Source organism: Danio rerio, chromosome 10 (genome assembly GCF_049306965.1).
Source record: "Danio rerio strain Tuebingen ecotype United States chromosome 10, GRCz12tu, whole genome shotgun sequence".
In the NCBI taxonomy this organism is placed as follows: domain Eukaryota; kingdom Metazoa; phylum Chordata; class Actinopteri; order Cypriniformes; family Danionidae; genus Danio; species Danio rerio.
This window is the reverse complement of record NC_133185.1, coordinates 6171584-6199085: the sequence shown is the minus strand read 5'-3', so window position 1 is coordinate 6199085 and position 27502 is coordinate 6171584. Positions and strand designations below refer to the sequence as shown.

General features: G+C 37.5%; 1 protein-coding gene across 4 annotated transcripts in view; it reads right to left on the bottom strand.

Annotated features, from left to right (window-relative positions):
• pam (peptidylglycine alpha-amidating monooxygenase) overlaps positions 1 to 27502 on the bottom strand; it is a 97858-nt gene that overhangs the window by 64208 nt on the left and 6148 nt on the right. For all 4 annotated transcript variants that reach the window (XM_694344.6, XM_068223889.1, XM_005155504.5 and 1 more), the window contains exons 2-5: positions 20187 to 20602; positions 18693 to 18813; positions 12638 to 12695; positions 6402 to 6489 (exon numbers count right to left, since the gene is read on the bottom strand). In XM_694344.6, the coding sequence (XP_699436.4) occupies positions 6402 to 6489; positions 12638 to 12695; positions 18693 to 18813; positions 20187 to 20278 (359 nt within the window). In that variant the 5' untranslated portion in view covers positions 20279 to 20602. The remainder of the gene's footprint in view (positions 1 to 6401; positions 6490 to 12637; positions 12696 to 18692; positions 18814 to 20186; positions 20603 to 27502) is intronic.

Here is a 27502-nt window from a genome sequence, read left to right as displayed (position 1 = left end):
TCCAGGGCTGGATCTTATTTATCTGGCGTGGAGAGTGTGATCTAACATTACATACAAAACATTGCAATATTGTAGCTACACAAAATAGACATTTCCGCTAATTGTAATAATTGTAATAGCATGTAATACCATGTTCTGATTCAACTAAAAAACAAGCTGAAATTTACAAAACAGTGTGAGACTGTTCTTGCACAATTGTGCAAATGATGAAACACAAATTAAAGATAACGCAAGCCCAGCAGCTAATTTTCATTACGAAGAACATCATTTACCCAGGGGATCCACAGGTTTCATCAAGTCAAATTTAAGACTTTTTAAAGACGTTTTTAAGACCATTTTAAGACCCGAATGAATGAAATTTTAGACTTACACAAGACTAAACACTAAAGATTTCTTGAATGGCCAAGTTAAAACCTTAAAAAAAAAAACATTAAAACAAACACTACTGTAAGGAAGATAATTAAATCATAATCATTAATAATTGAATAGAGTAAATCAATGTTTCTTAAAATCTTTTATTGAAATAAATGGTTAGTGATTGGATGGGTGTTGGCCTGATTGAGTATAGCTTTACATGAACAGAGGATAACTAAGATCAAGCGGCAATCTCCTGCTCTCCCTCGAGAAGCCAATATGGAATTAACTAAAACTGCAATTCATCGACTTGCCTTTGGGGGCTCGCTAGATGTTCACTTATTGCAATGGTAAATTGGTCACTTTTACAGCTGATAAAAACAGGTTTACAGCCTGGTACAAACAATGGTTTTGGCGTATATAGCTAATATTACCCGTCATGACAACTGTGAGGGGGTGATTATTATTTTTTTTTTACAACTCACCCGTTTCGTTTTTATTAAGTTATATTAAGTCTGCATAATTAAGGGTGTGGCCACTTGAGTGACAGCTAGGTCTCTCTGCTTGCTGTCTCGTAACCTCAACTGATTACGGCTGATTAGCCGCTGATCTCGGCATATACATCGTATATTACTTTTGTTTTATGTGGCTTTACAAAGTCAATTGGCTTTTGGAATAATTCCTATAATTATCAGATGATATGGCATGCTGTGTGCACTTAATTGTGCCCACATACCATACAAGTGGCCTCAGTTTCACAGGTAAATGAGATTATATACATATAAACCATCTCTATAAATGTATTTAGGATAATTTATCATTTATAATGTTCTTTAAGGATTAATCCACATGGAGAACATAAGCGTATTTAATGCAGTTTTTTTTTAAAGATATATGTATCACAACTGAATCAGATCTGTAGAAACTTGCTAAGATCACAGAATAAAAAAAGTGACTTTTTTTTTCATCTCACAATTCAGACTTGTAATTATCCACACATGTTCTCCTCACAGGACCCAACATTCCATCATTTCACAGTACTGCAAAATGACATTTGATTTTTTGCACACTTGCTATAATTAACCTATTTTCACACTGAACCAAAATGCTTCTGAAGCCTCACATCACACACTGCAGTCTCTCAATGATGAATTTTTTATAAGTCATGGGTGACATTAAAAACAAAAGCTTCTGGATATGGCAACATACGCGATGTAGAGTGAAGACAACAGACAAGGAAAGAACACTGTGAAAAAATGTGCCTATTTGAAAGCTTTAATTAGCATTGACATGTATTCGGTTCATTTATCAGTTTGTAATATGACTGACAGTTTCTTACATATATATTGTTTTTTTTCTCATCTAAACTCAAGCCCATGGAGAGAGAACAAGAATGAGAGCCACTCCCTTTCTCTTTAGGTCATCTCAGATACCGTTGTCAAGGTGCAAACGGTTGCCGTGGCAACTGGCAGGTTTATTAATTTTTGCTCTCTTTCTATGGGGAAGCTGCAGTTGTGACACATAGATCATTTGGGAGTTAGGTTATTTTTAAAAAGGCATCTACAAAAAAAAGGCATTTGCAAAATACAAATGAAATCAAAACTAAGCATTTTTTTAGCTCACACTGCCAGTTTTGTGGTGAAAAATTCAACTGTGGATGTTATTTAGAAAAAGAAATAGTTTGCTCTTGCAATCTAAGATTAAAATATGAAAATGCACTTCTTGTTTTTTTCAGTTAAATTCTCAGATTTGGTTATTTTGAGGTATTGGGGTGTGGCTTACATACTTAACCACGCCCCTCCAACTATTAGTTTTGACAGCAAACAGAAATGGTGAGGAGGAGGTGTCTGATAGGCTGTAGTAACTCTTCTAAAACCAATTTCACAAATCTGTCTGAATGAAATGCCTACTTTACTACATCCAATCAGTGGACAAAACAAGCCACGCACACAGTTTTCTCACTTAATAATTTACATCACAATATAAAGAAGAAAAAAACTGTCGCACCGTCTGGTACAAATGGACTTTAAGGGCTCTATTTTAATGATCTAGGCACAAAGTCTAAAGCGCAGGGCGCAAAAGCATTAAGGGCATGTCTAAAACCACTTTAGCTATTTCAAGGATGAAAAAAATACGCTCTGCGCCGTGGCGCATGGTCTAACAGTGTTGAGCTTATTCTCTTAATGAGTTCTGGGTGTGTTTTGAGAATAAACCAATCAGAGTCTCATCTCCCATTCCTTATAAGAGTCAGTTGCATCGTGCCATGGCACATTTGCTATTTACAGAGAAGACTTGTAAGAGGAAAAACTGAATGCTTCAGTCTAACAGACAGAAAACAGTTTAACAGACCATCTAGCACAAGGATAAAAAATGAGCCTTGTCCATTCGGCCATTACTTTCTCTTTCTCTCTTTCGTAGATAAGGAAATGGTTTTGTACACTCGACTGAATAAGACATCCTTTAGCTTACAAAATTCATTTTGTTTGTTAAGCACACAGATTTGTTCAAAACTATTTCTAAATTCAGTTCTAATTTCCGGCGACGCAGTGGCGCAGTAGGTAGTGCTGTCGCCTCACAGCAAGAAGGTCGCTGGTTCGAACCTCGGCTCGGCTCTGTGTGGAGTTTGCATGTTCTCCCTACGTTCGCGTGGGTTTCCTTCCCCATAGCCCTATGCCTTCAAGCTAAAGAGAATTGGGACAGCCATGCCCTTTCACGGGTATGCACAAAACAGAGGGTAAGGGTAAGGGATAAGGGCTAAAACTGGGATTGGGCCTTAATGATGACCGAATTTTTATTTTTGGGTAAACTGTTCCTGACCCATTTGCACAACTTATATTTCAAATTGTGGGGCGAAGCAGTGGCGCAGTAGGTAGTGCTGTCGCCCCACAGCAAGAACCAGCTGGGTTGCTGGTTCGAACCTTGGCTCAGTTGGCATTTCTGTGAGGAGTTTGCATGTTCTCCCTGCATTCGCGTGGGTTTCCTCCGGGTGCTCCAGTTTCCCCCACAGTCCAAAGACATGCTGCAGGTGAATTGGGTAGGCTAAATTGTCCGTAGTGTGTGAGTGTATGAGTGTATGAGGGTGACAGGCCCAGACGACAGGCCGACCGGAACGTGTAAAAAAAGTTGTTACGCAACCATACGGGCCTAAGGCCAAAGAAGAAGAAGAAGAAGAAGAAGAAGAAGAAGAAGAAGAAGAAGAAGAAGAAGATGATTTTAAATTGTATGACTACTACATTGAAAACATTATCTTTGTAAACTTACTTTGTGTTAACAGCAAAAACGGTAAAATAGTAATATATGTATGCTTCACATGAGATGTATGAGACTGAAAACTGTTGTTTCTTGTAGTAGTAGTAATGCAAGAAGTACTACAAACTCTCTATTAAGTAGTAGCAGTGCAAAAATAAGATGTTCTTTTTTCCCGAACGCTCCTACCGTCTCACACCCATTTGTAATTGGATTGGAAAAACAGGTTCTGTAATCTCAGCTGAAACTCACTCTCAGTTAAAGCAAACAGAGATCAATGTTTCAGTGTGTCGCAAGGTCACAGTGTGCGCAATCTTCAGCAAACCCAACATGAGTTTATTAATGGCTGACGCATAAAACAGTGATAGGAGTAATGTTTAACGCTGAACAATGAACCACTTTGTCCGTTACAGCTGAAAATACAATTTGTGCAATTGTTTATGTCATTTAATAGAGCTGTGAACCTACACTAGTCTCACGGTTCGGTTCGGTTACGATTATCATGCCATCGATTCGGTTCAATTTCTGATTCTTGTCTAGTTCTCTTACACCCCTTTGATTGGTCACACCCTCAAAACAAAAACAGTTGCGATTGGCTCTTGCGCGCTGTGTTCTTCATAGATGAGTGATACTGATCAGCGGCAGGTGGCAGCGGCGATCTCACAGCTGATGTATGATAGACACGGTGGAGAAAACTCTGCAGACACGCGCTCATTTCTGTATGCAAAAGTAACGCTGTAAAACAACCGAGAAGAGAAGAAAAACCACGCCAGCAGGTCAAATGGGCCACTGTGTGTGTGAGAAAGAGAGAGAGAGAGAGCGAGAGAGAGAGAGAGAGAGAGAGAGAAAAGGAGTAGGCTACATTCATTCTGTCGATCTCAGTGAAATAGGGGCTATTGTTGTATATGTCAGTGAAAGACTGATCCAGCAAACACACACAGTGAAATTGTGCACAGTTTATGAGTTTTAAGTAGATAAAGCGCTGTAAATACTCGCAAACACCTCCCTCGCAACAGAGCGCATATGAGGTAAATGACGTCAGTAATAACCGGTTATGATTATTACTGAACCGATACCGAATTGTCCGCGTCTGCATCGCAGTGCACCGAAGAAACGATTAATTTTGACACCCCTATCATTTAAACAGCAAAAAACATAAAAATACCAGGTTTAGTTGATTTGTTAAAGGGCACCCATGGTGAAAAATCTACTTTTCAAGCTGTTTGGACAGACATGTGTGTAGGTATAGTGTATAGACCATCCGATTGGGGTGATATAAACGCACACAGTCCTTTTTTTTTTAAATTTAACAACATAAAAACGGTGGACTAATTGTAGCAGTTTTTAGATCGACCGCAACTTGACGTAGAAGTGCGGTCCCCCCACCCACCAATATTGATTGACAGGCGCACGTCACCATATCCTCAGTTTGTCGTTTCTCATCCACCATTTTCAGCGAGCGAGTCAAAGTGATATCACCAAAGGAACACCCTTGCTCTATTTTTAGATGCAAGGCTCATTGGGCTCAACACAAGATCAGCTTTCACCACATGATCGCTGTAATCGGAATTATTGTTTGTAACTTAGTTTGTTTGTAGGTAGGTTTGCAAACTAGTGTACATTTTTTAATTGCGTCCATCTTAAACCAGCCAGGATTCAGGACACTTCATATTTCTGCCGCGCCACAGAGCGCCATCTGAACATGCAAATGTCTGTGGTCTGTGTCTGGAGTGCCGTGTCGCGGCTCTGAGCGGGTCATCCAGTTCATCCGTCAAAGTTAATCCAGTGTGCGTGGTTATGTGTCTCGGTGTACAAACTCGGAACTTTAAACTAGCACACAGTCGACTGTAAAATTATACAAAGACACAAATGTTTGTGTACTTTCTGCTTGATCTGTGTCCGAGTCGTAATTGTACGGCTGAATGCTGATCCTCTCATGTTGCTTCTCTCTGTCTGCCTGTCTGTTGCCAAACACAGAGCGGGGGAGCTCTTGGCTCCGCCCCCTTGTTACGTTGGGCAGGAATTTGAAACTAATTTTCCATGTGAATCAACACACCCCTAAAACAGCGAGCTGTGTACACACCCTAACATAACACTTTTGAACACATTATAGTAAAAAGATCTGAACTGTGTTTTGAACTGAACCTAAACTGGCACTCTCAGAAAAACCATAATAATAATATTAATTCATAAAAAAGGGGTAAACTATGTGCCCTTTAAATGTTTTTAATGCGTTCCTAGGATGCATTTATTCAATCCAAAATACTGTAAATATTGTAATAATGTGAAATGTTAACACAGTTTTGAAATAATGCTTTTCTGTTTAAAAATATTTTTAAAAATGTAATTATTTCCATGATTCGAAGCTGAATTTCAACATCTTTCTTACAGTCTCTGTCATTTTTACAGACTCCAAATCATGCCTCCAAGTGTCATTCTTGGATTGTTAATATTTAACTTAAGTTTACCATCTACGAAACCAGTTTTATCACATCATTTTTTTGCTGGGTTCCCTGACATGTTAGGCTTTTAGTAAATGAGCGGGCTGATGCAGCTGCTAAGGACGCATTGAAGCAAGTGGTGAACAAATTTCTACTTCAGAAATGAGACCTTTTATCAACGTTTACATTTTAAATAAGTGGCAAGAGGAGTGGGATGCACTGAAACTTGATTACTTTAAAATATTAGAATAAGGTAAATCAACATAACAAATGTTGTCTTGAATTGACAGTGCTTGTAAAGCGGCACTTTAGTTTTGTCTGCAAATGAAAATGCTTATAAAAGTATCAGAGGGAACTCACCAGTATCCTTGAGTAGCATAAGGGGTTTTGCAGCCATATAAAATCATGTGGTGGGCTGTGTCCATACTGGCATGGGGAACAAAGTCCACTGAGAAGAGAAGAGATGATTTTAAGGTAAACTTGGTAATCTTATAGAGAATACGGTGATGGTAGGATGAACATCTTTAATGACGATCTGAAATTTCTTGATAAATTGTAATGATTGCAATGTCATAGCTTTTCTGCAAACGAACAATATCTAGGTTTCACCATAAATATTCTATTTTAATGTATCACATGACAAACGAATGATGGAAACACCAAAAATGTGAAAGTAATAATAAAAAATCTCTTAATTTTTTTAATGCTAAATAAGGTTAATGTGAAAAATGGAAGATGGAAACTCATTTGCTGTATAAACTTTGACTTAGTGAACAGCACACCCACTAACTAATAGCTGTCTCCATTATGCTTGCCTTGCTTCCTGTTGGTTGCCAGGTTACCAATACTACAGTCAGCTGCTCTAAACACTTGATGGAAACGCACCTAATTCACTTTCTTTTTTAGAACTTTGAAAAGATTTGCTTTACATTAAGATGGAATATTCTCTGATCATTTACGGAAGCTAAACTGGCAGAAAAGTGTAAAGTTATTTAAACTCAAAATAAATTATTTATCGAGCAAAATTGAGGAACAACAAACGTGATCGAAATAAGGACACAATAACGATCATTGTTTATTTTATATTACTATGTTTCCGGAAAAAGTTCGCTTAGGCAAGAAAATGGAAACAAATTTAGCAAAAAATAGTTGATTATGTAAATTCTAGGTGATGGTGTGTTCTTTGACAAGGAAATCTAGGCTAGTTCACTTGTTTGGTTCAAGAAGTTTATGAACAATTAAAAACAAGAGCACACTGGAGAGCTTCTTCATACTAAAATCGTACAATTCTAACTAAAAGTAGCAATATTTATTTAATTTAGTACTTTTAAACTTCTGATTTTAAAGGAATCTATTGTATAAAGTGCTATACAAAGGGCCATTCATTTCAATGCCCTCATGAGTTGGTGTGGCATCTGTCATTGCTTCGCACTCTCTAAAGAGCCACCACTGACAAATTCTTGCTGTAGCTCTGATACAAGCTTTAATTAGAAAGAATTGTTTAAAGCAACAGTGTTTGTGTCCTCTGCATTTGTCTCTGACAAGATTAGTCTATATTTTTACTGAAATGTATATAATCTATACAAATAGTGAATCTGACCCAGTCGAGGTTCGAACCAGCGACCTTCTTGCTGAGTGGCGAACATGCTACCCACTTTGCCACCGTGCAGCCCATATATAACATATTACTAAATTCACATGTATCTGATGAGCGGCGCGGTGTTGCATTGAGTAGCGCTGTCGACTCACAACAAAAAGGTCGCTGGTTTGAGCCCTGGTATGCACTATAGGTCAATTAGGTAAGCTTAATTGTCCGTATTGTATGTGTGTGAATGAGTGTGTATGGATGTTTCCCAGTAATGGGTTGCAGCTGGAAGGGCATCTGCTGCCTAAAACATGTGCTGGATAAGCTGGCAGTTCATTCCGCAGTGGCGACCCCAGATTAATAAAGGGACTAAGCCGAAAAGAAAATGAATAAATCAATGTTTCTGATGTGATGAGGTGTATATGTGTATATCTGGGCCTCTGGAAAAGATTCTGCACAGTAATTTACGCATATGATTGAAAATTAGCAAGTAAAATTTACGATAAAATTTCGAACAGTTGTTTTTAGTGATCTCAATTACAGCTTCAAATAATCGTTTACAGTGCAGCTTTGCATGAAACATCTGTAAAGGGTCTGAAAGGGTGAATGCTGTTTGCTTTTGTGAGCATTAATATGCTGCCCACACTGAAATGATAGAAATCTACAGACAAGGCCTCTATCTCCGTCTGTTATAGCTATGAATAATAGATGGGATGCTTGATTGATGGCAGTAGCAAGACAAACATAATGTATCTCTCAGATACATGCATAAGTGTGGGTGGGCCTGTTATTTTGCAAACCAGTGTGTGTTTTCTCCAAACATCACTGCAGTGTAACACAATACACACTTGCAGAAATGTACAAATTCAAAGCAAGTCATTTGGACACAGCCATTATGCAGTTACAGTAAGTTAATAGGGTAGGTAATAGGGTACATACATCAGTGGAAATCTTATTTATTCTGCTTTCAGATGATGTATAAATCTCAGATTTCTAAAACTTCCTTATCGCTGGTTCTGTGGTCTAGGATCAATATAATAAACCTCTAAACTAGGATAATAGAGACACTTTAGGCAAGGCAAGGCAAGTTTATTTATATAGCACATTTCATACACTTTAGCATGTTGTTTAGCATTTCATACACTTTAGCATGTTGTAAAGAAAAGAATATAAAAAAGGGAATCAGATCATCTCTAAAAGCAGAATGAATGATCTCCACCAGCTGCAACCAATAATCCGCTGTATGAATAAAGATTTTTATTGGCAGAGAATAACAACAACAAACAGCCTGCCGTTGACCCTCGGCCACTGATGCTCAAGTTTCAATATTACAGGGATTCACTGGCCTAGATGACTTATGTAAATATCTGCTTAAGCACACAGCAGGATGGAGAGTTTATACTATGATGCTTTGAGTAAATGAAAATTAAACAGGAGAGACTGGCCTGACGAGATTATATATTTAAAGCCTGGTCAGATTAAACATTCATTTCATCACCAGGATCACAGTTAACAAATTCAGGGCGACGAAGCCTCCCTGTCCAAACAGTACAGAACAAGCACTCATTTAAAAAAAATAAATAAATAATTTAATGTACATTTATGAGGGTTTTTTTCTTTGTTGTTTTTTGATCCTGTTTATTTGTAGATACTTTCTTTTGTGACCCTCATGTTTAGGTTTAATTTATTTAATAAAGCTTCTTTTAAAGATTTAAAGTTAAGAAACAATTCAACAATTTACTACTGGCTTATTACCTTCCGTTTTGCCGCCTCAAAGGGGAGAGAGTTTTTCCGGGCCGTTCTGCCCTGAGCTTTGGGCGTAGTTTGGGTTTTAAAGGGTCACGAAACACCAAAACACATATTTTGAGCTGTTGACAGTCGTATATTTGTCCCACACTGCTAAAAACACTATTAGGACACCTATATTTCACTAAAAAGTGTAAATTGGTTGTTTTCGCGTTATTTCGAGCAAATTCGTACTTCCGGTTTGAAACGATTTTTTGAAGCTGCGTCACGGTCATGACATAATAGCGTTGTATTCCAGCGTGCAGACTGGACGTCTGTGCCAGAGCGTGTCTTATTACGTCTCAGAGTGTGCTGCATTAATGCATGAGTAAGGCTTGGTTCAAACCAATCAGCGCGATCTATTGTGCAACTTCATTAATATTCATTACTGTCACAGTGATTAGACGACAGACACGCCACGTTGTATTGGCAAAACAAGCGTGAAGCTTTTATAGTTTGCTGCAGTTAAGTTTTGTTTTCATTTTCTCTCTGTGAGAGCTCAGACTCACGTGTGGATTAACAGTGTACGCGACGCTCGACAACAATAACTAACGTGTCTAAGGAGGAACATTGTTTACCTGAGAGCTGTTGTTATCTGCAAACGCTGAGATCCGGATTCGCTTGTAGTCTCCTCTTAATAAAGACGTGGCTCTAGTTGCTGGTGATTGTCCTGTCTGGTAAGTGAGCGACCATTACTCTTTGTTTATTCAGTTTGTTCGTATCGAACTAACTATTGAGTGTAAACATGCTAGCACCACAACCAAACTTTAACCTTTTGTAGGATTTTCACCGCATTTTGTGACAGGAATAACACACGCGGCTTTCTGACGCTACCTGCTGTGTGCATCTAAGTTTCCGGGAAATGCAGAGGGTTTTTTTCTCTCATTTGCCGTGCGGTATCAAACATTGCATGAAAAATACACGCTTAGAGCAGTTCCTCAAATCAAACATCTCATTTGTTGCGAGGGACATGACTGAATTCCCTGAATGAAAGAGCCAAACTGCAGTTAAAGTCCACCATTTAATAATTTGGCAAATAATTCGACTACAGATGTCCATTTAAACACAGTCAATTTCTCCAGTGTGTGTGTGTGTGTTTTGACTCTGAAACTCAGCGGTTGCCCTATTAGACAATCCCACACCATCCCTCTTTAGTTCCTCAGACACTCCCCCCTAAACAGAGCTGGACACGCCCACTTTTCTGACTTTTTCCAAAATAGAGGTGTAAAACACCCTGCTGAAACGATGGGGTTTCATGGCCCTTTAACTGTTGGTCTGGTTACACCCTTTTTTCTACTGACTGACCAATAGTCTCCTGGCAAAGTTTGAGAGGGAGATTTTCTTTGTCTCTGAACCGCTAATATGCAAACTAAGGGTCCGCCCGGAAGCATGCGATGAGACATTAACTCAGAGCATTAAATAATGTAAGCCGTGGTGATTATGATAATGCGCTACGCATCATGTGTTGTAAAATGGCCGGAGGAACATATCGATACCAAACACGAAAGTTTTAGGAAAATATCAACATGATTCAGGATTTCTTACATTATTGATGCTTTAACAGGCTCAAAAGTACAAGGCGTACAGGTTATATGAGGGATTACACAAACTAAAAGTTAGGTGTACTTAAAACAAAGAAATTTGGGTTCTAAATGTTTGTTTGTTTAATATTGAGGAATGTCTGTGTGTGTGGGCAGAAGGTTGAGGCAAAGAATGGGCTTGTGCCTCTCTTTTACATTATCTGCCATGTTCCTTTGAAGTTTGGAAAGAGGGACTCAGGCCAGTCTGCTAAGGCCCCGTTTACACTAATTCGTTTTAGTTTGAAAACGCATAAGTTTTGCTACGGTTACGCCATCCGTCCACACTACGCCGGAGTTCTCGAGCGCCGAAAACGGAGCGTTTCGAAAATGCTGGAGATGCCGTTTTCATTCTGAAACGCTGCTGCTCCGTCTCAGTGTGGATGATGGAAAACGGAGACATCTGAAAACAGAGGCGGGGCTGCAGACATTCGCCTCTCTGATTGGGGCTTTTCCTCAATATTAAGTAGCCTAACACACACAGTTCAGTCCTGCATCTTCTTCGTGTAAGTTCACAGTCTCTTCTTTTCAGTTTAATATGGAAAACAGACTATACCGAGGACACGGGTAAATCTTCAAAGGGAACAGTGTACTTTATAACTTCATTCACATCACCCTGGCTACGTTGTTTCACTTTCTCAACATATTTTCATTTTAATATTAGCAACTTAACAGACAGCAGAAATGTTGAGGCGTGGTGCTGCATATATGAGCGTCATCTTCACTGTGTAGATATATATAAGAAAACGGAGCCGATAACAACTGCCTCCTTTTTATTTCAGTGAAAATACGAAACCCTCTCTTATTATCAGTTTTAATAATCGATAATGGCCATTATAAAAGTTTAACATAAATAAGTTTATACATTATAGGAAATAAAGGCAAGCGATCAGTCAATATACAGAATAGGCTACGTGCTTACATTAATCATTAACTTATCTTTGCGCTCAGCCAAAACACGTTACCTGAGAACAAGTAATAGATTCCAGTGACCAAAGTCAAGGAATATGTCGTTAGATACAGACAACAAGATGAATGAAATATCCCGTTTAATAAATATAGTGAGATTAGATCCAGCGGGAGATGCTTGATGAGAAGTCCGACTAGCACAGCTCTCATCTGGGTAGATTGGCTGCAGCGCTTGCCCGAGAGTGTGTGTGTGGTCACGTGATGTGCGTTTTCAGCGTTTTGGTGTGGACGGAGAGCAGTTCAGAAACGCTGGGTAAAACGCGAGTGTGGACGCGGATCATTTTCATTCTAAAACGCCGTTTTAAAACTAAAACGCACTAGTGTAAACGGGGCCTAAGTGTACCGGCGTAATTGAATTGTCACCCAGACATGCTCAGAGCAGACTTCCTTGCACCAGGTGATCGTAACTGTCCTCTTAGACTGAACCCAGATCGTTTTTTTTTTTTTTAAATCAATACGTAGTTTTATCTACAGACTGTACGTTACACTGCTATAAGGATATTAGCTGCTTATTAGAACGTATAAAGTATGACCTTCTACAACCCTAATCCTACACAATACCTAAAGCGGACGACTACTTTACGAACTGTTAATAAGCAGCTAATTAGTAGTTTACTGAGCTATTTAATAGAAATTATATAGAAATTGTGCTTACTACAGTTAATAAAACCTTTACTCACCAATATAGGCCTCCCGTGAGGTTGGGACAGGAACAGCCATACAGTAGTAGCTATCAGACTGTTGAAAAACACACACACAGATGCATATATTAGAAAGTTCGTAGAATATTTCAGATTCACATATTCACATTCCTGATCATGTTTACTAAATCAGACCTGGAATGCTGAATATAATTAAGATAAGTGAAACCGTTATGAATGCATCCAAAGTTTTGAATTTAACTTGTAAAACAATAGGAATTGCTGAAATGAACTAGTAAAGTTGGCTTTATATTTGCACATCCAGGGCCCTATCATACACCCCAATCTAAATGCTCATCTTTAAGGCGCAAGGCGGATATTTTCAGACCAGCACAACCCTACCTTTCCCATTTTCTGCCAATTAAATTTTCCATTTTTACATTGTTTAAATAGCAAATGCATTTGCGCCACTTTGTGGACTCATGGGTGTTCCAGTCTAGAAAGACGGTGTGTTAAGGCGCATTGCTGGCGCGTTTCTATTTTGAGGAACTAAACTAGACTGCAATACATCAGCTAAAAGCAGATCCAGCGCAAAGCGCGTTAGTTGTGCTTCTCGCTTACACATTGCTTAAAACATGCAGGATGTACAACAATACGCAAATATCTTCAAGGCTCCTACACACCGGGGCGCTTTTCGTTTGCGTTTATCGTCAGTGTTTTACAAGACGTTTTTCAGGATTTAAACCCAAGCGATTTTCACTGGCATCGAGCAGAAGAATATACTAAATCTCTCCTTGATGTTAGATGGTGCTACATAACTTTAAGCTTTTGACACCTGCTAGTAACACAGAAGAAGCAAAGTTGACATGCTTGTTGTTATGGATGGTTCAAGCAGTAGCTCCAGCTCTAGCGATAGCGAAATAACGCAATTAGCAGCTCCACGTTCATATCGCCTCTGGGCATCTTCTTCAATGTGCGCTCGCATTGACAGTTTTGCGCTTGAGCGCCTCCAAGTGCTGTTTACTGTAACTTCAGCAGCTCCGTGCACGTGAACAACAGTGCCGATCTGATTGGTGGAGAAGGCTTTGACGTGGCGCGTCAAAACAAAAAAACGAGCATGAGGTATTTTTTTTTAATGACGCTTTTGCGCATGCTGTTTTGCACGTTGGTGTGCACAATCACATTGATGCCCTATATCAGAGGTGGGCAAACTATGGCCCGTGGGCCATATGCGGCCCGCTAAACACTTTCATTGACTGGAAATGGGTGAGGCTAAAAATAAATAAATAAATACTGACTCTGAATGTCGTGTGTCTTAGGAAGAATGGACCACAAAATACTTCTTCCCCAATTTCAGACTGAAAGCTGTAGGTCTAATATGCCAAGAAAGTATTGCTGTTTTTAAAGTCTACAACTTAAGTCGGCATTTTTCAAACATTCAAAAATTTTTAATGTGTTAATATGAGATTTTTATCTAATCAAACAATATCTTTTCTATTCTCCCCATTAAAAATATTACATTATTATTATTATTATTATTATTATTATTTATAAGGGATTATTTTATTGTTTTATGATGTTTGATAATTAAATATAAATAGCAGTGCAAATGAATTCGACTTGTAAATATGACTCAATAATAACTATTAAAAAAAAGATGTGTTAATGTGACATGTTCCTGTCCGATATTACATGTTCCATGCATACTGCCACTATTAATAAAAGTTTTTTTTTTTTTTAAGGATTTGATATGTGGCCCTTCACTTAGTTTGCAAAACTTGATGTGGACCTCGGGTCTAAAAAGTTTGCCCACCACTGCCCTATATTTAGTCACGAGGCGTTAAACGTTGATGGAAAACGTGAGCAAATAATGTCTCGGTGTGCACAGGCCTTCACACATGAAAATTAATTAAAGGATACAAATATTACAAAAATTATTATTTTCTATAAATATAAAAACCACTGCCTCCATGTCTTCATCTCAGGTGGCTTTTTTAGTTTATTCATGACAACTTGCTTTGGTCTAATGTTATTATTATTATTATTATTATTTATTATATGCAATTTTATATTCGTTTCATTAGAAACAAGCTTAGATTTGTCCACCTGTCAGGTTTTAGACCATATGGAGCATAGCACATGTGTTAGGACACACTTATTATTTTTAATTTATCTGTTTGCTGGAAATTGAACTGAATTTAAAAATAGCTTTGAAATAAATCTTTGTGCTTAACAAACACAAATTAAATATGTAAACTAATGGATGTCAGTGGAGTGTGCAACACCATTTCCTTATCGATAAAAGAGAGAAAGTGAAAGAGGCCCATTGAAGGAGGCTCATTCTTTATCCTCCTTCATCCTAAAATGCGACCGTTTATTTTTTCTTTGAGCAAAGTGACATCTTGTGACATGGCCCCAAATAATTGGTCTTAAATAGCATGCAGGTGTGCCTTCAAAACAAAAATAGTATTATTAAATTGACTGTGAACAATGTTGTCGTTTGATAGTCATTGGCTGCCAATATGATTTCCCTGTTTAGAATTGGCAAATAAAACTTTTCTGAAAATATATTAAGAAGGTTTAAGTCTGAGGGCACTTTCACATCTGTAGTTCGCTTCATTTGGTCTGGACCAAGGGCAATAAATGATACATTGTTGCGTTTTCTGCCATCTTTGGGTCGTTTTCGCACCACATTGCTGGCTTTGGTCCGAACCAGTTGAAACAAACCAAAATGCAGTCATCTGACAAAATCCACATCTCTCATTGGCCAGATGTTGTTAAACATGTTTCCTAAACTGCTTATTGATTGGTTAGAATTCACGTGCGGGGAAAAGCCAATGAACTCCCGCAATTAAACAAAACCAGCAGTCGCAAAATGTCGTTTTTACTCTGGAGGGACGACTGCGCTGGCTGATTGTATGCCTGCTTTAGACAAGCTATACATTTCAAGAATGAAGCGCGGCCGGAGCTGGAAAACAGTGTTTTAATGCATCGCTCGTCACTTCAGGAGGAGGCGTGAAGTAATTTAGCTAAACTGCGACATGGTCATCTTGCGGAAATATTACCAACGAGCCATCAGGTAATGTTTTCCCCTCTCTCTCTTTTGGTAAAGCGCTGTCAACAAATATTTTTCCTCCATATCCCATAATGCACATCGCATCGGCCTACGGCAGCTGAATTAGTCCAAAACGCGCAGTACTTTTTGCGGTTGGACCTGTTTTAGTACGGATCATATTCTCACCACAAACGAACCGCTCTAGGGTTCGTTTGAAAGCGTACCAAGACCACCTTTTCAAGCAGGTCTCGTTACGCTTATTTGGTCCGCTATTGGTGCGCTCGAGTACGATTGCTGCATTCTCACCTGCCCAAACGAACCGCACCAAAAGGGAAAACGAACTCTAGTGCGATTCAATCGAACTAAATGAGGCAGGTGTGAAAGCACCCTGAATGTGCTTGACCCCATATTAGCTCTGTTTTTCTTACATAATAAATAAGTTGCTTCTCACAGTGCACTTGATACACACGAACAAAGTTGTGTTATCTTGCATTCACATGACTAATATTTGGGAACGAAACCTTGTGGCACAGTTTTGGAAGGTCGTTAACAATTAATTCTAATGACAGGATTTGGCTCCCGGATATCAGGATGACTAAAACTACATTTGAGATGATGTGTATTGTGATTGGTCAACTGGTTAGTCAAGTTATCCACAGGCTTTGAAGAGCAAACAAATGAAAGGTTTTTTACAGTTCTGCCCTTAGGGAAAATGCTTGCTTTCCAATGCTTTTCTAAACACATAAACTATATTTTTTGTAGATTTCAACAAAAGTGTTTGTGTCCAGAAGACAATAATAACATCCACTGATTTCAGCTATAATTGAAAACCGGTTAATTTAAAGCTTTTATGCACTACGTTAAGTATATAAAATCTAAATGTACCTATTGTACATCGATGACTCATCTTTGCCTCATGAGTATTCATAAGACTGCAGTCCTATGTGAGGAAGCTCACTTTAATTATTCACGACAGTTGCTTTTCTATGACAGATGCTTTCAAAGGTGAAAAAAATAACAGCATATATTCAATGCCGAGCACAAATATAAACAGCTGTGCATTAATTTGTGAATTAAATAAAGCAGTTACATAATCAGATTACCTTTTAGTAACTAGTAAAATAACACATTAAACTTTCATATCCAAGAAAATATCAGAGTTATGAGTATTAACTTATAGCTGTCATGTGGTATGGGTGTGTTTATAATTTAAAGTGAGCTTACAAACGGATGCTTATTTTGATTTACAGTTGAAGTCAGAATTATTAGCCCCCTTTGAATTTTTTTCTTATTTTTTAATATTTCCCAAATAATGTTTGACAGAGCAAGGTACTTTTCACAGTATGTCTGATAATGTTTTTTCTTCTGTAGAAAGTTTTTTTTTTTTTTCGGCTAGAATAAAAGCAGTTTTAAATTTTTTAAAAAACATTTTAAGGTCAAAATTATTAGCCCCTTTAGGCTTATTTTATTTTTGATAGTCTACAGAACAAACTGTCATTATACAATAACTTGCCTAATTACCCTAACCTGCCTAGTTAACCTAATTAACCTAGTTGAGCCTTTAAATGTCACTTTAAGCTGTATAGAAGTGTCTTGAAAAATATCTAGTCAAATATTATTTACTGTCTTCATGGCAAAGATAAAATAAATCAGTTATTAGAGATAAGTTATTAAAACTATTATGTTTAGAAATGTGTTGAAAGCACTTCGCCATCAATGATATTTTTGATCTTCATATTCCTAGATCATTTGAAGTACTTTATTTGGGAGATACTCCTATTAATCTTAAAAAGGAAGATAAATATCTATTTAAGATATTTTTGGCAACAAGTAAAAAGCTATAACCTGGAAATTGTATAAAGAAGAGCCACCAACTAAAGATGAATGGTTCAAAATTATAGCAGAAGTTGAGGAAATGGAAAAAATGACACATGCACTTTGATTACAATTAGAGACCTTTGAAAAGAAATGGAGTAAATGCCTGGTTTTATCCTCAACGACAATATAATTATTTATAGTTAAACATTTACATATTTCTAAAGGTTATTTATCATTGTGAAAATATGTTTGGCAACCTTTTATTATATCTTATTTTATACTTATTTATTTTGATAAGGTTAATTTAATATTTTTATGCATGTATGTATATAGGTGTACATGTGTGGAAAGTATGTATTTGCCTATATAAGTATGCATACATATGTATATTTATGTATATATGTATTATTTTTTATTTGCTTGTTTTGTTCCCACTGGTTATATGTTCCTAAAAAATCTATAAAAACTAAGTAAAAAAGAAAAAAGAAAGAAAAAAAGAACTGTTTTGAAAAAAAAATCTTCTCTCCGTTAAACAGAAATTGGGGAAAAAAATAAACAGAGGGGCGAATAATTCTGACTTTAACTGTATGCAATCATGAATAGTAATGCACCATGTTTAGAACGTAATCATGTCTATAAGTAATCAGGTTACTTTTTTCAAGTAAAGTAATACGTAACGTTTTTATAGGATTTCCTATTTAATTATTATTATTAATTAGCTCTCCTTTGCCCATTTTGATAGAAATCTGGATTAAGTGCACATGTGTTTTGTACATTGTGTAAACATAATACTTATTGTAGTTCCAGCTAAAATGTGAACGTGCATTTACTCAGCTCACTTGCATAAAAATAGATGGTTTACTGGTTAAAAATTGTGCAAATATGGGTTGCTAAAAATGTTAAACGTTCTTTATGCAATCCAGGAAGGCAGCTTTGCTGAAAGATTTGTTTGAACAGCTCCTGAACTGCAGACGTGTATTTACATTTGCTTCAGCCCTAGGTTTATTTACTTATCATTTCACTTTCGCTCTAACAATACATTACACTAGTCAAAAATAGATGTTTATATTATTACAAACAAACATGCCCAGCTTAGTAGGAAAAAAAAAGGTTGAATTACTTTGCATTACATTTTAAAGTAGTAACGCAAAAAAAAAACTAATGTGCATTTGTAAAAACGATCCTTCATTTAAAAAAAAAGTGCAGACTGGGAACTCTTACCTCTGTTGGGACCACCCCAGGTAGGCGAATATCCAGTGAAAAATTGTACGGACTGGACATGACAAAAGGCTGTCTGGTCCTTGAGCAGTCATTGGGGTCTGTAAAGGAATTTTCCTGAAACCTACAGTATCAACAAAAACAGACTTTCAGAAAACATGCATTGCTAGGGTGCACATTTGACAATAAGGCACTAGTTTTGAGTAAGGTTTGAAATCAGATATATATTTTTTGAAACTAGTGTCAGTAGCAAAAAGTTCAAACAAAATATATTTTTATGTGAAGATATTCTAAGGGCACTTGTTCATTCATTCATTCATTTTCTTGTCGGCTTAGTCTCTTTATTAATCCGGGGTCGCCACAGCGGAATGAACAGCCAACTTATCCAGCACGTTTTTAACGCAGCGGATGCCCTTCCAGCAGCAACCCATCTCTGGGAAACATCCACACACTCATACACTACGGACAATTTAGCCAACCCAATTCACCTGTACCGCATGTCTTTGGACTGTGAACACAGAAACGCCAAATGAGCCGAGCCTCGACCCAGCAACCTTTTTGCAGTGAGACAACAGCACTACCTACTGCGCCACTGCTTCGCCCAAGGGCACGTGTTGACACTTGTAATTTAATTCTCTTGATTGTTTGTTTTTGGCACAAATTAAACATTTGGTCCTGGTTCACACTGTTCACTGAAATATATTTCTATATAAATAACAGAATTAACTGTAAGACAACTTCTTCCAAATAACCTAGCAATATTAGTGGACTTTGATGGTACAACTAAAGTATACCACACTAAATTATAAATTAGCAATAAACACCATTTCATTTTACATGTTAGAACAGATACAATATAACATTTCATTTAAAAATATATGGTTGCAAAGTTTTTTATTAGCCACCCTTTGTATTTTTATTTCTTTTTTAAATATTTCCCAAATTATGTTAAACAGTGCAAGGAAATTTTCACAGGATGTCTGATAATATTTTTTCTTCTGGAGAAAGTCTTATTTGTTTTATTTCGACTTAAATAAAAGCAGTTTTTAATTTTTTAAAAACCATTTTAGGGACAAAATTATAAGCCACTTTAAGCTATTTTTTTTCCCGATAGTCTACAGAACAAACCATTTGACCAAAGTTATACAGTTTAAAAGCAAAGCTAAAAAAATACCAAGGAAATGTAAAATATAAAAAAATTCTCAAAAAAATAAAAAAATCCTCTCATTATTGTGGCGTTTAGAAAATTTAAATCATTTAGGTAATCCTAACGGACCTAAAATTGTAAACGTTTAGTATGATTTACTATCAGACATTTAAAAAAAAATGGTTATGTTGTATGTAAACCTCTGGTTTCAACTGTATAAGATGGACTTCTGAATTTAAATGTTTGTTCCTTTCCTACATGTATCTGATCAATGCACGAATTAAACAACAGCTTGGGGGGCGTAACATTCCCACCAATTACGGTTTCCTTAAGGACACTAATTGACTCACCTCTTGAACCTGTACATGTGGTTTTGGATACTGTGACTATGGCACTGCAAAAAAAGTGCAAGCACGAGGATGCTGCAGCACAGGACGCCCATCTCTGATTGGACGGAATAGCGATCAATGATAAAACTGAAAGCAAGCTGATGCGATTTCCACGTCAATCCTGCCCCTCCTCCTCCATAAGCAATGACAATACTGCTGGTTCTCCAACTCCTCTGACTCTCTCTCTCTTCTGCTCGTCTCACTTGCTCAATCTCTTTAAAAATGTGTCATAAAAGTGTCAGTCGCCTCCACACCAAGTTCTGTCCGGATACAGTGTGACACCAGCAAGAGGGATGGAGAGGAGGAGGAGAAAGGCTCCTTGCTCCTCACGCCGGGCAGAGCATATCACGAATTTAGCATCAGGCTCCTGTCACGACCTGCGGAAACACAACAGAAGAGAAAAGATGAGCGTAAAATCCTCATTTTAATCATATAACACACAATTTTCCACTCAGAATCATTAGTGAGATCAATTCTCTTTACTCCGAACACCATTCATGAAAAATACATGTATGAAGAAGCGAGAGAGGGAGATGGGGGAGGGAACGGGTGGAGAGAGAAAACAGAGAGCACACAATAATCTAATCAAAGAGGATTCCCATAACAATACTGTCTGCTCGCTCCCAGGGAGACACAGGAAGTGAAGGGGCCTCGGCAGTGCGTCGTGACGGGGGTTGTCACTTCAGTGATGGCATTACACTGAAGGGCTGCATCCGAAAGATTTTAAAAATGTTGTCTACAGAAGACAAGGCAAGTCTGACTTCGAAGACTGCGTCACATCTTCTATCCACTTTATTTTGTAAAGGTCTTCTCTGCAAATGTGCTAAGACTTCTGATTTATTTGCCACTATACACTGTTAAAATTACCAGTGAGCAGTGCATGTCGGACAGTTTATCAAGGATGTACTGCTGGATCACGTCTCACTTTAGTTGTGAGTTTCAAGCCAGACCGGCCCCCTCAGTTCACGACTGATTCCAATTCAGTTTCTAATTTCACTATCACGTCTTTTTCAAGAAAACAGCTGCTTTAGAAATTCAAATGTTCAACAACCCTAACAGTATTATATGTCTTAACAATAAAAATGAAAAGAAAAAATTTATAATAATTTTTCAGGTGAGATTCGAACACGGGTCCGCGGCGTTGAAACGCAAAGTGCTTACCACAATGGCGCTACTACAGCTGCAATAAAAAATAAGTAATGACTTGTGACCTTTGAGACACAGCATTACTTTCTTTTGATGGCTCAATCTTTTTCTCCCCTTTTTAGATTTCTGATCAAGTTATGTCAGATTTATTAATGTAGTGAATCATTTGATTTTCATTGAGCAGGTGTATTATTCATTAATATTAATTATTCGAATTCTTATATTTACTAAGGTGCCGCTGTTTGGGGTCTATAGTTGCATTACATCTTCATCATTAACGTTAGTTAACCTGCAGGCTGCATTCTGCTCACGGGGCTGCGAGAAAATAAATAAAAAGAGCGGCGCTGCTGCAAAATAATGAATAAAAAGAGTAAAGCTATGGTCAAATAAATAAATAGATGAAAAAAGTGTGACTGCTGAGGGTGCAAGCTGCTATGGACACCGGCCCTCGCGGCCAAAAAACAGACCGGCCCACCGGGAATTCTCCCGGTCCTCCCGATTAGCCAATCCGGGCCTGGTTGTTAAACACGATATTCAGACATCCCAAGTCTGCTGGAAGTTCTGGGAGTCTCCCGCAAATGCATAGAGGCTCCCAGATGCCCGCAAACGAGTGATAATCTCCCGGAAATTTATATTTTGTTAAAGAAATTTTATAAATGTATTATGTCATCTTTGAGTTAAATTACAAAAAAACGAATTACCGCTCATATGAGATGTTTCTAATGCAGCGTCTATGGGGCTGACACCGTTATCAGAATTTTTTTCATTTTTCTGAAAGTCTTGGTAACACCATAGTGGAGTTCTTTTATTATTTCAGCAAATAGGATTACATATATATTTAACGCATTAAAAACAGCCATGAAAATCCAAGTACTCTAATCTACTAATGTAATTAATGAACAGTATAGACAGGATGTGTTAATAGAAGTGCGCAAGTCAAACTGGATTCACTTTATTGACATTATTCTGAAATCATAAATTTGGTTTAAAAAAAGAAAAGAGTCAAAATAAAAATTTTTCTTTGGTGCACCACGATATCCCCCACCCCCTCAATTCTCTACCTTTGATTACACTAGGAAAGTGTACAAAAAAAAAAAAGATTAAAATTCCATGTATTACCACAAACATTCATTCATTCATTTTCTTGTCGGCTTAGTCCCTTTACTGATCGGGGGTCACCACAGCGGAATGAACCGCTAACTTATCCAGCACGTTTTTACGTAGCGGATGCCTGTCCAGTCGCAACCCATCTCTTGGAAACATCCACACACACTCATTCACACTCATACAGTACAGACAATTTAGCCTACCCAATACACCTTTTCTGCATGTCTTTGGACTGTGGGGGAAACCGGAGCACCCGGAGGAAACCCACGCGAATGCAGGGAGAACATGCAAACTCCACACAGAAATGCCAACTAACCCAGCCAAGGCTCGAACCAGCGACCTTCTTGCTGTGAGGTGAAAGCACTACGTACTGCGCCAGTGCGTCGCCTAAACACAAATATTTCTACTTAAACTTTCTGGGATCCTTTAACCTTTACAGCCTACAATATCACAAGTTAACAGGGCTTTTCAACGTAAATCAGATTTTTTAAACTTCAAGATTCACCAATCAGACGATTCCTAAACCACTTTAAATACCCTAAGTTCCATATAACAGCCATCTTCGTTTTAAAGAATCCCCCTTCCACCCTTACTCACCTACTGAAAATCTCAGAAACTGGTCTGAAATCAGTTATGAGGTACAAATGCTGCCTGAAAAAGGTCTTTCTGCAGACTTTGTTGCCATTTCTGAACTGAGCTTTGCAAAAAAGTGGTGTGATTTGGAGATTATAGGAGTTAAAACATTTTTAAAAACTTGTGTTTGGTAAGTTTGATCTAGTGTTCAGTATAAAAATGTGTTAAAAAATGATCTCCATAAGTGAAGTTTATTTCTAAACTAATTTCGAGAGGATCCCGTGCTTATGTTTGCTTTCGGCTCGTACCGCATTACTCAATTCATGATTCACCAATCAGACGATCCCTAAACCACTTTAAATACCCTAAGTTCCATGTAACAGCCATCTTCGTTTTAAAGAATCCCCCTTCCAACCCTACTCCTCCTTCTTTCCTAGATGGGTGGCACGGTGGCCCAGTGTTAAGCACTGTTGCCTCACAGCAAAAATGTCACTGGTTCTAGTCCTTACCAAGCCAGCTGACGTTTCTGTGTGGAGTTTACACATTCTCCCAGTGCTCATGTGGGTTTTCCCCTGGGTTCCTCAGTTTCCTCCTACCGTCCAAAATCATGTAACTTAAGTTAATTGACTAATCCAAATGGGCACCATAGACATGATCCTAGTAAGATGTTATCTTTTAAGAGCAGTTACAATCGGTTCATTACTACAGCAGGGGGGGTTCTCGAGATCTACCTAAGCTAAAACACCCCTCTCACCTCACAAACAGGAGGGAGCCTCAGGCTCGAGGATCTTATGAGCTCAAAGCTCTCTCCCGGAACAGCATGCCAAACAAGCTTTATAAATCAATCATCAGCTAAGTGTGAACTCTTAAAACAGCATTTAGGGAATATTTAAAAAATGAATTACAATTTTACAGGGGGCTAATCATTATGAGAATTTAGGCCTACTGATAGGACATAGAGGCGACTAAGCCTTCAAAAACAGCCAATATCTCAACAGGTTTTTAGTCTGAACGACTACTAATCAAGAGCTATTTTCTGGGAGACATCATTGATCTGATCTGGATGTAACTGACCAGGGCTGAACCACTGGGAATTACGGCCGGTATCAGTGGAGTGCTTTTTCAATGTGCCATGTGTTTATCCTGAGAGCATCATCACACCAATATGTCTACGTTCAGTGTCAGCATGCAAGACATTTCAACGCAATCGATACGATGAAAAACAGATGCTGCCACGCTAATCGTGACTGATATCATATTGGTAAAGGCAGATGCCTTATGATGAGGAGGAGAGACGGATCCAGAAAAAGATAAATAAGCGGCAGAGAAAAAAAAAAAAACATAACCAGACTGGGAGGAACTGGAAGGCTTTCAGAAAAGGGCTTACACTCTTTCAGTGTAAGCTGAATTAATCACTGAAATAATCCTCTTGACACACACTGTTAGAAATTAACATATTGCCAAGGAGCCGTGTGATCTTTATGGGCCGTACGTTATCAAAAACACACACGGCTCAAAAGACACATCAAATTCAGTCTTCTTGAGACTTATTCTCACCACTAAATTGGCATAATTTGACAAATGGCACTATTTTCCAACAATAAACCTGGATTTCTGCTTAATACAAATGAATGTGTTGAATAGGAATTAATATGTGTAATATACAAATTAATTTATTCAAATGAATGTGATTTGATTATGCAAATCATACAGTATTTCACTGTATCTAACAGTGAAACCGTTTCTTTTTAACCTCCACAAAAATGTATACACTGCATATCTAAAAATTAGCAATAAATGTCAAAAGATAATGATGTCAAGTCTTATCAAGTCTTCTTAAACATAAGAGAATGCAATCGTGGCGCATGTATTTTGTATTCATACTTTCAATAATTTATACTTTGGAGGCTGACCTAGATTTGATGTAGTGTGTAGCTATGGTTGTGGTGTAGCCTTTTTTGTTGGCAAGCTAAATTAAGATTTCTCTCTTATTATCTTTCTTATGCCGAGTTCAGACTGCATGATTTTCAAAGTAGTCGTGTCACAGATGTTTTCACACTGCATGACTATCTGGGCTTGCGTTTCGTCGCTGCTTTGTTTACACTGCATGATGGATCGGCGACAGGGACATTCACACTGCATGACTTTACTATAGGAAGAATCGCCGACAACTTCGTCCAAACTACGTCTCACAGCCTAAAACGTGTCGTATATCTTTTGTTATTAACTACATAATGAGAAAGAAGCCTTTAATGGGGTGGAACATGTACATATTTGCTCACCTGGGTTTAAAGGGAATTAGCCATTTCTCCTCAACGTTGATAATAAACTAATTTCTTTCTGTATGAAACGTCAAACAGACACGGTTGCTCCTGAGTCCTGTCAAACCTCCACTAGTTTTTCCTCCATTTCGTGGGTCCAAATAAATCGAAAAAGAGCGCTGTTAACTTCTCCCCAGCCTTCCGCTGGCCTGCAGCAGGTATACACACACACACACACACAAGTGAATGCTGCTCTCTCATTGGCTGTAGGCGATCGCTGATGTTATTTTCAGTCAAAACTCAATTCACACGGCATGATTTGAATCGCCGACAGCTCCAGATATTTAGCACGCCAAATATCTCACAGGCATCGGCGACTCATCTGCGATTCTCTCAGATCGCGTCTTTGATAGTTCATACTGTGTGATTGTCACTCACGTGCACGAGCACCAATTTGCCTGTGCTTTCAGGCATTTGTCGGCGATTTCTCAAAACCTGTCGGCGAGCCAAAATCGGGGCTAAAATCACGCAGTCTGGCATTACTGAAGAGAAAGAGAGATCACAAGCCTCTAAAATTCTGAATAAACATTTATTTGACTAATATATCTTGAACATTCGTTTGCTAAACAAATTCAAACTCCATTAAAGATGTTTATGGACTATAGTATAGGTTGTTTATATGATTATGCAAAAGAAAATACTTTTAAAAGCTTACCGTTCTCCACTCAAAAATTGTACTGAAAAAATGTAGGCCTTGTATTTTATTTGCTAATGTAAGCTATTTTTAAAAAGAAATGTAATGTATAAAACTCTTTACGTCTGATAAACTGTTTATATTAATGGACAATGCACAGATATTGATGTTTTACACTACATTATTTGAATCTAAGAAGCTTAGTTAACAATGTTTATATTGCTCTACTTACATTAAATCTAAATGACAACAGATTGTTAACAGATTTAATTAATGTCAGCTTTTCCCCTGGTTTTACACAGCGGAATGAACCGCCATTTACTTGACAGATTTTTGTTATTTTTATTTTAGGTGGTTTGTGTAATGTGTTTTATGTTTAGTAAAATAATTTCAAATGGCATCTTTAAAGATTTTTCAACTAATTATGCTGTCTTGTCCGAACAGGTGGATTCAGAGGTTTTTGCAAAAAAAAAAGCAGATGTGGATTTAGCTGTTTTTAAAATTTACCTTTTAAAAAAACAGAGAATTGTCCAAAGTGACATTTTTGAAAACAGTGTTATTTTATTTACCAGCTACCAACCTTTTCATTATCTATAAAATTAAACTTCTGAACCTAATTATAGAAGCCGGATAGAAAATGCTCATTTACAAGAAAAGAGCTCTGATGGATTTAGAAGGTTTTGCATCTGAACTCTTCATTTGTATTTGTATATAAACAATTGTTACACTGAATTACATTTTAGTGAGTATCGGTAAATGATAATAAAAATGCATAAGAGTCATTCTTTAGTAAAAAATAAATACATCTAAATAAACTGGCTGTCCACTAGGCATGGGACGATTCCTAAACAGTTTTCAAGGTATACCACGATTTGGAAAATTCAAGGTTGTAAAACCGCCAACATTTTCTGTAGAAACAGTTTCTAAGGTATGTGTACGATTTTTTTATTTACATTTTTTTTGTTTGTTTTTTTTAGGACAACAGTATCTCCAGCAGAAAAAATATCCAAAGATGCCGTTTTAAATTGTAAAGAAATCTGTGTTTTTGAAACTAATGAAGACAGCAGACGTCAATTATTCATTTGAATTATTTAGCCTGACGTGTTTACTATTTTATAAATATTAATAAAGTCTTAGAAGCCTTTCAAAAAACTAAATATTTTGTGTTCAAGGGGGAAAAAAGTTTTTGTTTTTAACCCAGACATTTAAAAAATATATATTTTAACAGTAATCACAATACCGTGAAACCATGATATTTTTATCCAAGGTTATCATACGGCCAGAATCTTACACCAGCCCATACCTAATGTCCACATGCTAACGTAAAGAAAAATATAAACCATAATACACTTTAAATAATGCTTGAAACCCCCTTTTCATGTTTGACCCGGGACCCTGTATTGTTGATGTTTGATGTGAGGAAGGTCAGCATAAAACGCAACAGCAATTCAGTCGCCGTAAACTGCCTCCATCTCCCATTATCAAAACAAACAGTG